This window comes from Serinus canaria, chromosome 1, assembly GCF_022539315.1.
Source record: "Serinus canaria isolate serCan28SL12 chromosome 1, serCan2020, whole genome shotgun sequence".
Classification (NCBI taxonomy): Eukaryota; Metazoa; Chordata; class Aves; order Passeriformes; family Fringillidae; genus Serinus; species Serinus canaria.
The window spans coordinates 28,437,758-28,454,434 of NC_066313.1; the positions used below are offsets into that span (position 1 = coordinate 28,437,758).

At 50.0% G+C, this 16,677-nt stretch overlaps 1 protein-coding gene across 1 annotated transcript in view; it reads right to left on the reverse strand.

Annotated features, from left to right (window-relative positions):
• LOC108961352 (macrophage mannose receptor 1-like) overlaps window positions 1-16,677 on the reverse strand; it is a 38,223-nt gene that overhangs the window by 11,623 nt on the left and 9,923 nt on the right. The window contains exons 2-6 of the mRNA XM_050977218.1: window positions 15,218-15,334; window positions 12,268-12,360; window positions 11,787-11,938; window positions 2,550-2,677; window positions 1,798-1,832 (exon numbers count right to left, since the gene is read on the reverse strand). Of these exons, the coding sequence (XP_050833175.1) occupies window positions 1,798-1,832; window positions 2,550-2,677; window positions 11,787-11,938; window positions 12,268-12,360; window positions 15,218-15,334 (525 nt within the window). The remainder of the gene's footprint in view (window positions 1-1,797; window positions 1,833-2,549; window positions 2,678-11,786; window positions 11,939-12,267; window positions 12,361-15,217; window positions 15,335-16,677) is intronic.

Below are 16,677 nucleotides of genomic sequence, written 5' to 3' on the forward strand. Positions count from 1 at the left end.
AGCAGGGCTTCCCCTGGTCCCACACACTTCCTGCTGGAGATGTGGGGTTCATGAGTATCCACAGCTCTCCCAACAGCCTGTGAACCACAGGTGAAAGCACAGGGTCACATTGTCACACTGCAGAACTGTGGCTCTGTGCCTGCTGCACCCCTCAGTGCCATCAGTGAGGTCACCCACAGCACTCAGCTGCCAGGGAGCTTCATACAGACAGAGGTGGCCAAGCTGCAGAGCACCCTGGGCTGGATGGCCACTTCCTTCCCACTCCTCTCTCCTCTGTCTCTTACAGTGTTCTTGCTTCATCTAAACTTTGTTTTCAGACTGTTTCTTCTGTGCCTCAGGAACATTTCCCTAATGCCCTGGTTACTGGTAAGCTGGTGGTCATCTTCTTCTTTAACAGCTGTGGATTGGGTGCAAATGACACTCCCTTAGGTGCAGCCCTTGCAATTCACAAAGCTGTCTGCATTCACACTCCTGTTTCTATCATTGCTGCTTTTCAGGCCACTGGAATAGTGAAAAAGCATCTCAGGCACCAAAACTCTCTGAAGTGCACAGGGGTCTTGTTCCCACCACAGGACACCAAGGGACATCAACCCAAGTGGCAGCAGAGAAAGAGTTAGTTCTGCATGGAACACACATCTGCACTGGGAAGCTGGAGAGGACTGGGACACCAGGAACGAGAAGGGAGGATATTTGGAGCACAGAATTTCTCCAGTTCCCTGGTACCACTACAAGTCTCTGCTAACTAACTGCTTTCTCACATCTACCTGTGACACTTCCTCAATTCTCCTTGGGTTATTGGCTGTATCCTGCGGAATGAAATCAAATCCCTGCCAGTGCCAATTCTACAGCATTGGAAACAGCCTTCCTGAGAGGGACTTTGTACACAACAATCTCATGATAGGACAAAGGGGAATGGCTTTAGACTGACAGGATACAGGATTTGATGAAATATTAGGAAGGAATACATTTCTGTGAGGTGGTGAGGCACTGGAACCAGCCGCCCATTGGAGCTGTGGATGTCCCATCTCTAATATATATTCAAGGCCAGTCTGGATGGGAATATGAGAAACCTGGTCTAGTGGAAGCTGTCCCTGCCCATGATTCAGGGGACTTGAAACTAGACTATCTTAAAAGTCTCTTCCAACCCAAACCATTCCATTGTTTGTGGATCATACCCTCACGCTTAGAGATGGAAAAGGACAAAGAGGTATGCTCACAGAGCACAGGGCCTTTCTTCATTGGTCTACAAATACTGTATTTTCTCTTGTCTAACATTTCAGAGTTTGTTCAGTACAACCAGTACAGCTAGAGGACATTTTCAACAAAAAGCAAACAGCTCTGCTCAAGGAGACAAAGGACATTGAATCTTGGGATATCTGTCTTCCATTCCAGGGTCTTCCTCCTGGAGAAGTCCATCTCTTTTCAGCCAGAGGCTGCTGGAACCACTCAGAGAGAGGAGGACACAAGAACACAGGAGATGCTCCAAAGAGCCTGAGCCTCCCTGAGTTCCCTGAGCCACCACATGCACTGGGGATGCTGGACAAAGCTCATTTCACTTGCACACACATGGCCCCATCCCACCCAGTGAAGATGTGTCAGAGCTCCCCACCCTTCCCAGCACAGCCAGAGCTGTTCCCAGCTCTCTGCTGAGCTCCCAGCTTTACTCAGGACAGGGGAATTTCCATCACACAATTACTGCTGCAGCTTCACAAATTCGATGATTGTCCAAACTTGACGAGATGTCATTCCAGTTGTTGAGAGTTTTTGTAGGCACATGTATTACAGTGCAATTCTCACCAGTTAAATAATTTGGTTCTCCTTTTCGCCAGAACCTGGGACAGAGAGAGGCGTGTTACACCCCAATGCCCACTGTAAAGCACTGCAGGAAAAATCCACAGTGGGATGCAAGACTTGAAGGGAAGAGACAGAATTTCCAATGCTGATTCATGGACTGAAGCAGTGCCCTTCCTCCCACTCCATATCCCACTGGCACCAGTGACACATGGAAACCTGCCTCCTTCCTACAGCCTTCCAGCACAACAGCTCCATCCTGCTGGGGGCAACTGATCACCACCACTCACCCCATGCACCTCACTCCCAGCAGAGGCACTTGCTGGACTGCAGGACAAGTCTGTTCTCCAGAAGAAGGCATGGCAAGGAGAATGCTGGTGCTCTCTCCCTTTGCCCCATCTCTTTCCCTGCATTCCAGCACAGGCCATTTTGCGCATATAAGTGCAGTGAATACAGGTCAGGCCAGGCTGGTCATCAGGGTTCTGAATGGTTCTTGCTGCCAGCAAGTTGAAGTTATTTCTATACCTACAGCAATGACTTCCATGTCACAGGTAGTTAATTCATAACCTATACCCAGCAGAGATATTGCTAACTGAACCTGGAGTCATACACAGCTCTCTCCTGCTGTATCTTTGATCTCCGACAAGGCAATGTGATCACAACACCCTTTCATGGACCACCTGAAACCTCTCATATCTCTCCTACTTTCTTTCCCTACCAGGAGTCACACCAAACACCCTTCATCCAGAGATACTCACGCTGCTGTCACATTGTATGGAGTCTTGTCCACCCACTGCCACTGGCCCACCTTCTCTGCAAACAGTCCGATGTAGAAATTGTACGGTTTAGATTCATTAGATTGTCGTATCTGCTTGGAGAGGAATTCCTGGCAATCAGAGAGAAAGTGCAAGGTCTATGAGGGGCAGGACTGAGCACAGAGAGGTATGAGGAATCCTGTGGGGTAAGGCTGTTGGCAGAGGGGGCTGGTGTTGCAAAGGTGCAGACAGGACCTTCCCCCTCCCCTGCAGGACACGAAGGGGCTCTGAGTCCCCTCCAGGGCCCAGCACTGTGGCTCTGCCTGCTGGGTCCCTCTCTCTGGGTCCCTGTGCACTTACCTGCTCTGCCTTGCTGGTGATCACCACCAGCTGGGAGCCCATCCCAGTGCAGTTCTGTGCACTCTCATCCCATGACATGGTGTCAGGGGACAGGAAATAGCAGCTTCCTTGAAACCTTCTCCAGCCCTTTGGGCAGCACGTCCAGCCTTGGTCTGTGCAGGGAGAGGACAGAGAGATGAAGGCTACTGACAAGAGATGGTGATTGCAGAGATCCAGGCTTTCCAGGGACAGTGCTCATGTCCTCCTCAGTGAATTTTCCTGACAGAAACTGCGTGAAAAAACAGGGATAGTGCAGACATTTCTTCCCACTGCTCAGGGGCAGGACCAGTGAGCTTTGTGTACCCAAAGCCGTGGCAATCCTTGTCAGGGGATCTCAGGTCTCTCCAAAGTTCTCTTGGGGATGTGGTTTGACCTGCCCTGGCACAGCCTCCTTGAGGGGTTACCTTAGCCCCAGGGAAGAGGGGACATGGGGAGTACTGACCTGTGCCTTGTGGCACTGCTGACTTGCACTCCCACTGCGAGAAGTGCTGCTGCAGGGCTGAGGGCTGCTCACTGCTGTGGCAGAAGGGAAGCACTGCAAATGGAGAGGAAAGGCAGCAGGATTAGCCCTTGCTCCCAGCTCCTCACACAGCACCTCTGGCCCCTTGACTCTCCTGACACCATTTCCCCAGCCAGCATGGTCCCAGCTGTCACCTCTCCTGGCCCACACCAGTGGCACAGCTGCCTTCCCAGCCAGAAAGAGCCCCTCTTCCAAGCCAGACAGCAGAGGGACCCCTGGGAGCACATGCCACTGGGGACATGCCACACCCACGGCAGAAGTGAGCCCTCCCAAGCACAGCCACTCTGCCATGCACAGACCCACAGCCCAGCTGCCAGTCTACAGAGCTGCAGCCTCTGCTTGTCACCCTTTGTCTCTTCCTCAACCACACAGCAACAGCACTTGGGGGAGTCACCCTCAGCTGGGCCTGTTCCATCAGCAACACACAGTGCAGGTGAAGGGAATCACTTACAGCTGGAGCTGCTGAAACCAGGGTGCAGCACAAACCCCTGGGACTTACTAGCTCCGCTTTCTGGGGAGTAATGCACTCTTGGTGACAGCCCACAGCCACAATGCCAAGCACTTACTAGTTACTCAGACACTCATCAGGATTATGGATTAGGAGGTGCTTAACAATCAGGGTGCGCTTAACAATCCAGATGCCTGTTTTCATCAATCATTTAATTTAGAACTACTTCTACTGATGAGCAGAACAGTCCCAGTGGCTCCAGTGCCTGATGAGTGAATTGCTGTGATGGAGGAAGGCTCCGAGGAGATGGGCAAGGACAATGCCTGGCTGAGCACCTGCACTGCCAATTAAGGTGACCTTATCCCTAGCCAAAGTTAAATGATGAGAAGAGAGATGACTTCTGGTTTAGTTCTGGTGAGGGATGTGACCTGCTGTGGAGCTGTTCATCCCTGCAGGGATCAAAAAGGTCTGTGTCTGGAAGAGGGCGTTTTCTGCTATGCCACAGGCAGTTTGCCTGCAGTCAGAGGGACTAGGATGTGGGTTTTCCACCTGACCAAGGGCAGTCACCTGAACCCTCCATCCCAAGAGAAATAAGACAACCTGGAACTTACCAAGACAGATGGTCACAATGGCTGCTTTGATTGCAAGGGCAAAAGTAAGGAAGACCCAGATGTTCAGCCAGGTGCAGCTTCTCTCTTCTGCTGGGGCTAAAAAACACAAAGCAAGAGTGATCCTGTCCCAGCCCAGAGTTAAGAGCAGGATAACCCAGGGGGATCTGTTCCCCAGCACCCTGCTGGTCCCTTGTTCCAAGGACTGGGGAGCCCCACAGATGCTGGAAGCAGGTCCTGCTGCCTGTCCCTAGCAGTGGCTCAGAGCCACAGAGTACAGCAGCATAGGGGCTGCCCTGAGGCTGTTGTTTTATTTCCCTGTTTAGCACAAGACCTGCCTGTATTCTGCCCAAACCTGACTCCCCCTTTGTCCTGTCAGACCTCCTTTCTCCTCAACACATCTTCCTGCTTGCCTTCCATTACCCTGACTATCCCTGAATGCTCTTTCTGGATCTCCCTCCTCTTCTTCTCTCTTCAAAGCTTCATTCTCTCACTACCTGCATTTTGCCTCTGTCCCATGAGTCCCTTTCTACAGTGGCGCAGTTCCCCAAAGGAGTGACTGTCCAGCTCAGGGTGTGCACAGCCAGACACACAGAAAAAATTGTTTCTACAGGGGGGAATGCATTTGGGAGCTCTTGGGGAGCCCTGGCTGGGTTGTCCTTGGAGACAGCAGAGATGGGAGCAGGGACTTGTGCTCAGCGTGGCGCAGAGAGCTTTAGCAGGGCAATGGCAGAAGGACAGCAGCCTGCAGCCCCATGGTTTACAGACACAGCACTGAAGGGAATAGCAGGGCACGCTCTGCCTGGACTTCCATTCCCCCTGGCTCTAGGAAAAGGTCATTCTGCCAGCCTGGCCACTGCCCACTTCCCTCATCCTTTGCTTTGCTCTTGTCCTAAGCCCCATCTCCTGCTCGGAGATCCGGCCACCGCACCATGCCCAGGATCCATCCCAGCCCTGTCTTTCCCCCAGCCCCTTTGGCAGGAGCAGAGAAAGGAAGGAAGGTTTGGGGGTTACCTGCACTTCCAGGACTGACTCTCCCTTGACCATTCATCATCTCTACAAGAGGATCACTCTTCTCCAAGGGTCCCTGTTACCAGTGTGGCCACAAACAGCCTTCCTCCTGCACAGGGCACCTCCCACACTGGTGTACCCCACAGCACATGGTGATTGGGGAATTTTCATCATTTTCCTGCCCAGGACATTTCACAAGATGCTCATTGCAACACACAAAGTCACCAAGACAAAGAAACAGATGAAGGGGAGCATCACTGCAGCTCACACCATCTCCCTTTGCACAGCCTCAGGCACTTCCATAGCCCATACATGGCCTACCCTCTGCTCTCCTGCTGAGGATCCATGTGTGTGACAATACATACAGGGACAGGTATATTTGGCATTTGCTAGCAAAAGGATAGGACCACTGAGAAATACCTGCAAAAGGGAACCAAAAATGAGAGGAAAGCACATCTGTGACTGAGTGTGGGCAGTGCCCATGTGCATCCTGAGCCCAGAAATCCTGAGCACAACAGAGAACTCGCCAACTCTCTTTTGATCTCATTGCATTGGAAGGGAGGTTGGGGCTTTGAGCAAAGGGGTTCAGCATGACCTGGCATTGTGGGGCAGGAGGATCACTTGGCAGTGCCAGAGACAGATCATGAAGTGTCACTTGGTTATGGTGCAAACACTGCAGACATACGTGGAACAGGCTGAGATGTTCCATCAGCTGATTCCATCTTTCCCTGTGCAGAGGAATGCATGGGTGCAGAGACACAGGAATAGGAGAGCTCATAGCCACAGCACAGGCATTGCAGCTGAAGCACCACAAGATCAGGACACAGAACTGCTTACAAGGGAGGACAAGCCTGAGCTCTCTGTACAAGACATCCTCTGATTCTGTTATTTTGTGCACAACAGGCTGCAGGCAGGGTCAGAGCCTACATTTCTAAACATCTTTATATAACCAGTGTTCACAGGCTCTCAGCCCACAGAAAAACACATTCACAAGACTTGTGGAACCTCCAGCCTCCCAGCAGCCATGCAGGAAGGGCAGCTGCAAGAACACATCCCCTTTGTGGAAGCAGGGCTTCCCCTGGTCCCACACACTTCCTGCTGGAGATGTGGGGTTCATGAGTATCCACAGCTCTCCCAACAGCCTGTGAACCACAGGTGAAAGCACAGGGTCACATTGTCACACTGCAGAACTGTGGCTCTGTGCCTGCTGCACCCCTCAGTGCCATCAGTGAGGTCACCCACAGCACTCAGCTGCCAGGGAGCTCCTTACAGACAGAGGTGGCCAAGCTGCAGAGCACCCTGGGCTCGATGCCCACTTCCTTCCCATTCCTCTCTCCTCTGTCTCTTACAAAGTTCTTGCTTCACCTAAACTTTGTTTTCAGACTGTTTCTTCTGTGCCTCGGAAGCCTTTCCCTAATGCCCTGGTTATTGTTAAGCTGGTGGTCATGTTCTTATTTAACAGATGTGGATTGGGTGCAAATGAAACTCCCTTAGGTGCAGCCCTTGAATTCACAAAGCTGTCTGCATTCACACTCCTGTTTCTATCATTGCTGCTTTTCAGGCCACTGGAAGAGGGCAGAAGCATCTCAGCAGCAAAGAGGACATGAAGAGCACGGTGGTCATGTTCCCACCACAGGACACCAAGGGACATCAACCCAAGCGGCATCAGAGAAAGAGTTAGTTCTGCATGAAACACACATCTGCACTGGGAAGCTGGAGAGGACTGGGACACCAGGAAAGGGAAGGGAGGATATTTGGAGCATGGCACTTCTCCAGTTCCCTGTTATCACCCTAAGTGTCTGCTGAGAACTGCTTTTTACTATTAAGCTGCTGGTCATGTTCTTCTTTAACAGCAGTGCTTTGGGTCAATTGCCCCCTCAAATAGGTGCAGCTATGGAATTCACAGAGCTGTCTGCATTCACACTCCTGTTTCTATCATTGCTGCTCTCCAGGCCATCTGACCAACATGAAGTGGGATGGGAGAGGCTGGAGAGGGTTCCAAGTCCAAGGAACAGCAAGTGTGCTCCTGTTCAGAAATGGACTTGGTGGAAGATGTTCTCTCTTTCTCAGTGGTTGATGGCAGTTTCTCCATCAGCCTGAATCCCCTGAGCAGTCCTGCCCTCCAGTTTTCTGGAATTCCAAATGATTTGAAGGCAAAGACTTATCTGCTACAATGACATAAGGGCAAAGAGCCTGGAGAGAAACACTGATAAAGGGAAAGGCAGAAAGCACAGCAGCAGTGGGAGCAGCAGGGACAATACAGGAAGAGAGAATTAATCCCAGAGAAAGTTGCTCCCACTGTGCCTGGTTGCTTTGCCCTCTCACAGCCTGAAAACCAGCCCCACAGCCATGAGCCCCAGCAGTGTGTGAGGGACAGCTCACAGAGGCAGCTGGCAGGCTCTGCAACTTGTGCTGCAGTTTCTGACCTTTGTTTTCAGCAGTAAAGTAAAAACATTTCAGGAGGACACTGGAGGTTCCTTTTCATGGAGCTTTGTGAGACCAGGTATGGAGGACCCAAATAAGAGATGGACTCTGTTGGATCTCACTCTCCCCTGTGAGGCTGAGCTGTTGGGCACATAGAGGCTGAGTCCACTTTGTCTGCAGTGATTCTGACATGATGGGATTCAGGATGTTGTCAATCCTTGCAGGGAAGGATGAGCTCCAGGACCTGGGGTCTCAGAGCTCAGAGGGACATGGAGACAGACTCTTCCAGATCCTGATTCATCCCAACCTCCCAGGATCAATCACCCTTGTTCTACTCCTGCTCTCCCTCCTAGAGGCAGGAATCCTGCTCTCCTCCTAGAGGCAGGAATCCTGCATGGAATTCTGCCTTCTTCCTGCAGCCAAGGGGAGGGGGCCATGTCCAGAGCCAGCAGGGGCTGCTGCTCACACAGGCTGACCCCAGGAGTGGACAGCAAGCAGAGGAACCTGCTGGTCAGCTCTGTCCTTCAGGGACTGTGCACCTCAGCTGGCTGCACCATGGCAGGCCTAAGCCTCCTGTGCTGGGCTGGCTCTTGTGTGGAGGAGGGAAAAGAGGAAATGTGCTCCTTGTCCTGCTGGTGAGCTAAGAGCTATGGCAGAGGGGAGGCCTAAAGGGGATAGTGCATGGCAAAAGCCAGAAATGGGTGGGAATGGTACTAAAGGCCCCAGGGAATGCAAGCCTTTCCAGCCAGTGGCAAGCCCAGCTGCCCAGGCTGGTGCTGGGAGAAGCTGTGCCATTGCAGGGTGTGGTTTCCCAGTGTAGATGGAGAGGCCCTCACATGCAGGGCCACACTGTACAGGTGTACACAGACATTTTCTTTGCCAAAAGGATTTCATTCTGCTGCAGCCAGGGAGAGAAACAGGAGCTCTTTGAGTTCGAATCAGTACTTACCACCTGTGCTGATTTGTGTGGTTTTTTGCGTGTATATGTCCTCTTTCTTCCATGTGTCCCTAGATATGTAGGACCTACTGTCCCTCCACGCAGTGCCTCACTGTTGCCTCGAGCTGTGCATGTGGACCTGCAGCACCTGCACTGCTGTTCATACAACTGCTCCCACTGGATTAGGAAGCCAAATCTCCTGGGCGCCTTGTCCCCAGAACAAATTCCCCTCTCTCTCTGGGACACAGAGAGAGGATTCACTTTCACAGGTAGGAAGAGGCACGCAGACAGGAGCTGTACACCCAATTGCTATTCCCTGTGGGGAGCTGGCACTGTTCCCTCAGGGCAGCTTGGGCACTTGGTGTTCCTTGAGGAGAGAGAAGCGAGGACACAGGAGTCAGGAGGTAGGAAGAGATGGAGCAAAGGAAGATCTATGGTATCCAATGGTCTACAGCAGGACATAGAGGCAATGCAATAGGCACTGGTGTTCTGGATGGGATGTCATGTGCAGCAGGAGCCCTGTCTTGTCAGCCTCCTCTGCAGCATGGTCTGGTCTGGGCAGCCATGCCATTCCAGGCACCACTGAGGATTTTGGGTTTCCAGGACTGCTGCTGCCTCAGGTGAGCCTGTGATCGGCCCTGAGTCAGAAAGAGGACTTTTTCCTCCAGGTGGATCTGAAGGGCCAGTGTGGATTGTTTCTCCCATGGCAGCAAGTCCAAAGAGAGGGCCACAAAGATGAAGGCAATGAGGATAGAGACAGAGGGTTGGAGCACAAGCTAAAAGAATTGGGATTTTTGGAATTGTTCAGCATGGGAAAGAGGAGATTCCAAGTTGGTCTTACAGCAGTCTTGCAGGAGGATTCTAGCAGGGCTGGAGAGGGACTTTTTACAAAGGCATGAAGTGCATAAGGCAAAGAGGAATGGCTTTAAACTGAAAGAGGGCAGGTTTAGAGTAGGTATTAGGAAGAAATTCTTTTCTGTAAGGGTTATGAGGCACTGGCACACATTTCTCAGAGAAACTGAGCATAGCCGAGCCCTGGAAGGGTTCAAGGTCAGGATGCATGGGGCTTTGAGCAGACTGGGGGTCCCTGCTCAAGACCTATAGGTTGAAAACTTGATCCTTAAAGGTTCCATACAACCCAAACCATTCTGTGATTCTAGGACTTTACCTCTCCAGCTTAGATATGGGGGAAAAAAGAGATACAGAAACAGGGTACAGAGAATATCTTCATTGGTCAGATTTGGTATTTCATCAGGTATAAGATTTCAGAATTTGTTCAGCGAAAACAATAGAGCTAGAGGACATTTTGTGTGTGACTCAAAAAAAAGCAAACAGCTCTGTTCAAGGAGACAAAGGACATTGAATCTCTGGATATCTGTCTTCCATTTCCTGTGCCTTCCTCCTGGAGAAGTCCATCTCTTTTCAGCCAGAGGCTGCTGGAACCACACAGAGAGAGGAGGACACAAGAACACAGGAGATGCTCCAAAGAGCCTGAGCCTCCCTGAGTTCCCTGAGCCACCACATGCACTGGGGATGCTGGACAAAGCTCATTTCACTTGCACACACATGGTCCCATCCCACCCAGTGAAGATGTGTCAGAGCTCCCCACCCTTCCCAGCACAGCCAGAGCTGTTCCTAGCTCCCTGCTGAGCTCCCAGCTTTACTCAGGACAGGGGTATTTCCATCACACAATTACTGCTGCAGCTTCACAAATTCGATGATGGGTAATATCTGGTTTGACATCATTCCAGTTCTTGAGGGTCTCTTCAGGCAAATGCATTACAGTGCAATTCTCATCATGGCCATCACTTGGTTCTCCTTTTCGCCAGAACCTGGGACAGAGACAGGCTTGTTATAACCCAGTGCCCACTGTAAAGCACTGCAGGAAAAGGCCACAGAGGGATGCAAGACTTGAAGGGAAGAGACAGAAATTCCCAATGCTGATTCATGGACTGAAGCAGTGCCCTTCCTCCCACTCCATATCCCACTGGCACTAGTGACACATGGAAAACTGCCTCCTTCCTACAGCCTTCCAGCACAACAGGGCCCTGCTCCATCTTGCTGGGGGCAACTGATCACCATCACTCACCCCAGACACCTCACTCCCAGCATAGAGCTGGGTCAGCCTTAAGAACAAGTTTGTTCTCCAGAAGAAGGCACGGCAAGGAGAGTGCTGGTGCTCTCTCCCTTTGTCCCCTCTCTTTCCCTGCATTCCAGCACAGGCCATTTTGCTCACATAAGTTCTGTGAAGGCTAGGTAAGGCCTGTCAACAATTAAGGGTTCTTGCTGATGCAAGATGCAGTATTTAAATGCTGACAGCAATGATTTCCATGTCACAGTTAGCTAATTCATTACCAATACCCAGCACAGATGGGGCCATGTGAACCGGGTATACTACACAGCCCTCTCCTGCTGTATCTTTCATCTCAAACAAGGCAGTGGGATCACAACTCCCTCTCATGCACCACCTGAACCTTTCATATCTCTCCTAGTTTGTTTCCCTACCAGGAGTCACACCAAACATTCCTCATGCAGAGATACTCACGCTGCTGTCACACGGTATGGAGTCTTGTCCACCCATTGCCACTGGCCCCCCTTCTCAAACAGACCAATGAAGAAATTCTCTCTTGGCACATCTTGATTTTTCTGCTTGGAGAGGAATTCCTGACAATCAGAGAGAAAGGGCAATGTCTATGAGGGGCAGGACTGAGCACAGAGAGGCATCAGGAACCCTGTGGGGTGGGGCTGGTGGCAGAGGGGGCTGGTGTTGCAAAGGTGCAGACAGGACCTTCCCCCTCCCCTGCAGGACATGAAGGGGCTCTGAGTCCCCTCCAGGGCCCAGCACTGTGGCTCTGCCTGCTGGGTCCCTCTCTCTGGGTCCCTGTGCACTTACCTGCTCTGCCTTGCTGGTGATCACCACCAGCTGGGAGCCCATCCCAGTGCAGTTCTGTGCACTCTCAGCACAGTTCATCTTATCAGTGGACAGGAAATAGCAACTTCCTTGAAACCTTCTCCAGCCCTTTGGGCAGCACGTCCAGCCTCGGTCTGTGCAGGGAGAGGACAGAGAGATGAAGGCTACTGACAAGAGATGGTGATTGCAGAGATCCAGGCTTTCCAGGGACAATGCTCATGTCCTCCTCAGTGAATTTTCCTGACAGAAACTGCTTGAAAAAACAGGGATAGTGAAGACATTTCTTCCCATTGATCAGGGTTAGGACCAGTGAGCTTTGTGTACCCAAAGCCGTGGCAATCCTTGTCAGGGGATCTCAGGTCTCTCCAAAGTTCTCTTGGGGATGTGGTTTGACCTGCCCTGGCACAGCCTCCTTGAGGGGTTCCCTTATCCCCAGGGAAGAGGGGACATGGGGAGTACTGACCTGTGCCTTGTGGCACTGCTGACTTGCACTCCCACTGCGAGAAGTGCTGCTGCAGGGCTGAGGGCTGCTCACTGCTGTGGCAGAAGGGAAGCACTGCAAATGGAGAGGAAACGCAGCAGGATTAGTCCTTGCTCCCAGCTCCTCACACAGCACCTCTGGCCCCTTGACTCTCCTGACACCATTTCCCCAGCCAGCATGGTCCCAGCTGTCACCTCTCCTGGCCCACACCAGTGGCACAGCTGCCTTCCCAGCCAGAAAGAGCCCCTCTTCCAAGCCAGACAGCAGAGGGACCCCTGGGAGCACATGCCACTGGGGACATGCCACACCCACGGCAGGAGTGAGCCCTCCCAAGCACAGCCACTCTGCCATGCACAGACCCACAGCCCAGCTGCCAGTCTACAGAGCTGCAGCCTCTGCTTGTCACCCTTTGTCTCTTCCTCAACCACACAGCAACAGCACTTGGGGGAGTCACCCTCAGCTGGGCCTGTTCCATCAGCAACACACAGTGCAGGTGAAGGGAATCACTTACAGCTGGAGCTGCTGAAACCAGGGTGCAGCACAAACCCCTGGGACTTACTAGCTCCGCTTTGTGGGGAGTAATGCACTCTTGGTGACAGCCCACAGCCACAATGCCAAGCACTTCCTAGTAACTCAGACACTCATCAGGAGTATGGATTAGGAAGTGATCAGGGTGTGCTTAACAATCCAGATGCCTGTTTTCATCAATCATTTAATTTAGAACTGATTTCACTGATGAGCAGAGCAGTCCCAGTGGCTCCAGTGCTTGATGAGTGAATTGCTGTGATGGAGGAAGGCTCCGAGGAGATGGGCAGGGACAATGCCAGTCTGTGTACCCCCACTGCCAATAAAGGTGACCTTATCCCTACCCAAAGAGAAAGGATGAGAAGAAATTTGGCCTTTATTTTTGTTCAGCTGAGGGAATTTAGCAGCTGTGGAAGTGTTCATTTCCTCAGAGATCTAAAAGAGGGCAGCATCTTCCTCAGTTAGCTAAACCAGCACAGGACAAGTGGGTACCTTAGTCCAAAATGGTGTTAGAAAGTGAATGATTAACAAAACCTACCTGAAGAAAGCAATGGGGCTGAGTTGGCTTTAACTCCCCTATTTTCTCTTAGTATTTGAGGACAGTCAATGTCTTGATGTGGAGCATACTGCAGAACTATGTCCTGTTTGGGCTCCTCATTACAAGAAGGATATTGAAGTGTTGGAGCACGTCCACAGAAGGGCAGTGGAGCTCAGGATGAGTCTGAAGCACAAATCCTATGAGGAGCAGCTAAAGGAGCTGGTGGTGTTTATCCTGAAGAAAAGGATGCTCATGGGTGATCCTATTGCTCTCTACAACTCCCTGAAAGGAGTTTGTAGCCAGGTGGGGGTCAACTTCTTCTCCCAGGTAACAACCAACAGAACAAGAGGAAATGGTCTGAAGTTGTGCCAGGAAAGATTTAGATGGGATATTAGTAAAAGCTTCTTCACTGAAAGGTGGCTAAGCATTGTAACAGGCTGCCCAGAGAAGTGTTTGAGTCACCATTCCCAGTAGTGCTCAAAAGACAAGTAGATGTGGCACTTGGGGACATGGATTAGTGGTGGGCTTGGCAGTGGTTGGTTGTCGCTATAGGACACGAAACAACACGAGCACACGCACTGCTGCTCTCAAGGTGAAGAAAAAGGGAAGCTTTTTTTCTGACTCCAACATTTATAGTTTCCCAAAAGTGACAGTGGATTGGAGGGTGAAAGTGTCACCTCTCCAATGGCACTGAACAAACTAACAGTTCATCAAATTTCTCTTCCTCTATAAAAGAATGCAAAACAATAAGTTATTTACAAAAAGTGGGTGAGAAAGTTCATTACAAGAATGTAAATATCAGAAAGCTTAGAAATATTTAAAAAATCAGGGCAGCAGTTGGTTAGCAGTTTAACTACACCACCTGAGCTGTCTTTTCCTATATTAATGATTCTATGATTCCATGCTTGTATAACCAGCAATTAAAATCATGTTTGTATTATGATCCACCTGTGCATTGCAGTGGCCACTCTCTGCTACATGCAGTTTGTACTGGTTTTTCATTTAAATGCTGCATTGCTATGCTAAACCAAAATCCTGTGAGGCATCAATTGACTTGGATAAGTAAAATTTCACTCAAATATTAAACCTTCCATGTGTATCAGAAGGTATCAGGTGCTAACATGCCAGCCTAAAACTCCCCAGCCACTCGCCTGAGTACTGTGAAAGATGATAGATTTGGGAACAAAGCAATACAAACATCTGGGACTCAGACGCTAAGGGCAGCACAAGGAAAGGCAGCGATTTATCGTAAGAAGAAGCCTCTTCCAGAATGCGTCGTGGTTATTGACAACTTGTGCAAGCATGCCATGAATTATCTTTATTAGAAAACGAGAATGAAACAGTGATCACAATCTTTACAAACAGCGTGTTCGGGAATAACCTCTAATGAACTATTCTGCAATCAACCCTAAAAAGTTGTGAGAATTAATTAACTGCACTATGCAGTTAATCCTGGAGATGGCGGGACTGTGAGAAGCCATTTTTTCCACTAGGACACAAAGCAAATCCAAGTACCTTAGAGAGCCTAAGTGCAGATTCAGCTGCTTGTATAGACAATTGTGTTTCTATCTCCACTTTTCCCATCTGTCAAATGTAACTGAGTTCTTTTTGTGGGGAATGAAGGTAGAGAAATTGTTCCACAGTTCCAAAAAGGCCATGCAAGATTGGAATGTGCAATCTGGGCACACTGACGAGGCCTCAGGGTAAACAGTGGAAGATTTGGAGGATGTATGCAGACATTTACAAAGTCAGGGCAGGAAAACCTGAGACCTTACACAAAGTCCAGACAACCATGAAGCATGGTTTCTCTACTTTTCTCCCAGCACTCCCCCCAGACCTCTCCCTTGTAATCTCCCTGCACATACTCACCAAGGAGGGCAACAACAAGGGCAATGCACACCAAGAGAAGCAGCACTGAGATCAACCATGGCAGCCAGAGTGGGTACTTCTGGGGACGTTGCTCAGGCTTCTTTGTCTCAGGAGGTCCTAAAAGTGACAGAAACACACCAAACAAAACACCACAGTCAACTATGGGTCTGTCAGTCCACAGTCCACATACTAAGGATGTACTACTCAAGGGAGAGCTCCTCAAAAGGAAAAAAAAAAAAGAATTTAATTTCTGACGTGGAAGTTACAAGGTTTGGGAGAAAGACAGACTGGGACAGAGCAGGGAATGTCTGTGGTTTCTGGAGGAAAGTCCAATTCAGTGAGTGTGTTCCCAGCCCACCCAGTGAGCCAACAATGATAATTGTTGGTGTTTGGGAGTGAGCCCTTCACAGGGCCTCAAAAACTACAGTGAAACAACGTCTTTTAGATTGAGCCCAAAGCTGCTAAATGCAACATTGCTCAAACCGTGATACTTAGGACATAAGGGAAGATTTCCTGTTGACTTCTTCCCAGAAAACTTTTTCTGCCTCCTTCAGTTCCATTAGCTTTTTGAACTTCCTGTGCAAAAGACTGATGTAATCTGAGTGAGGATGGGAAACAAAAAATGTTCTAGGCTATGATGGCACATCATCATTGGAAGATTGAAACATATATTTTTCCTTCCATCTCTGCTTTCCGAGTCAGGATTCAAAGATTTGCTGTAATAAAACTAGTTTGTGCTAGGCTGGATATTTGGGGAGAACAGAGGCCTGTGTCCAGCAGCCTGAGTAAAGTACTCAGATTAAGATTTGCCAGGACCTCACTTTTATCTAGAGGGATATTGCTAGTACTGAGGAGGTTTGGGAGCAGGCAGGAGAGTGGGTCACAGGGAAGAAGGGGGATTGTTAGGGGATTGTTAGTGTTAGGGGATTGTTCTAGCTTGTGGCAGGTACACAAGCCAGGGCAAATAGGAGGGGAAAGAGACAACAGCACTCACTGCAGGACAGGAATAAAGAAGCTTTGGGAGAGACTACTATTAAAGATAAGATTTAGAGAGCCTTCATTGATTGTTCAGCATGAAGCTCCCAGGTCTGTCAGCAGCCAAGTGTGCCTGCCAGACATGCCTAGTAAGCAAGACTGTAAGAAACCTGCTCTTTGTGGAAGCCTTCTGACTACTTCCCAAAGGCTTGGGAGAGACTGCTACAGCAGGGGAAGAGGATCATTTTTCATTATCTGGAGAGAAAATATGTGGACAGACAAGGTCCAGGTTTCCCTGGTCAAAAAATGTTTTTCTAATAATGTTTTTCTTTCTTTTGCCTTAGTGAAAACAAGGAGCCACCTCAAGATCTGGAGTCAAACCACCTATTTCAGAAATAGCCCTAACCAGTCCAATTGATTTTTTTTTAATATGCAGCACATCCAGATATTGTTCAACCTGTGCCCAGTCAGACCTGAGCATCCCA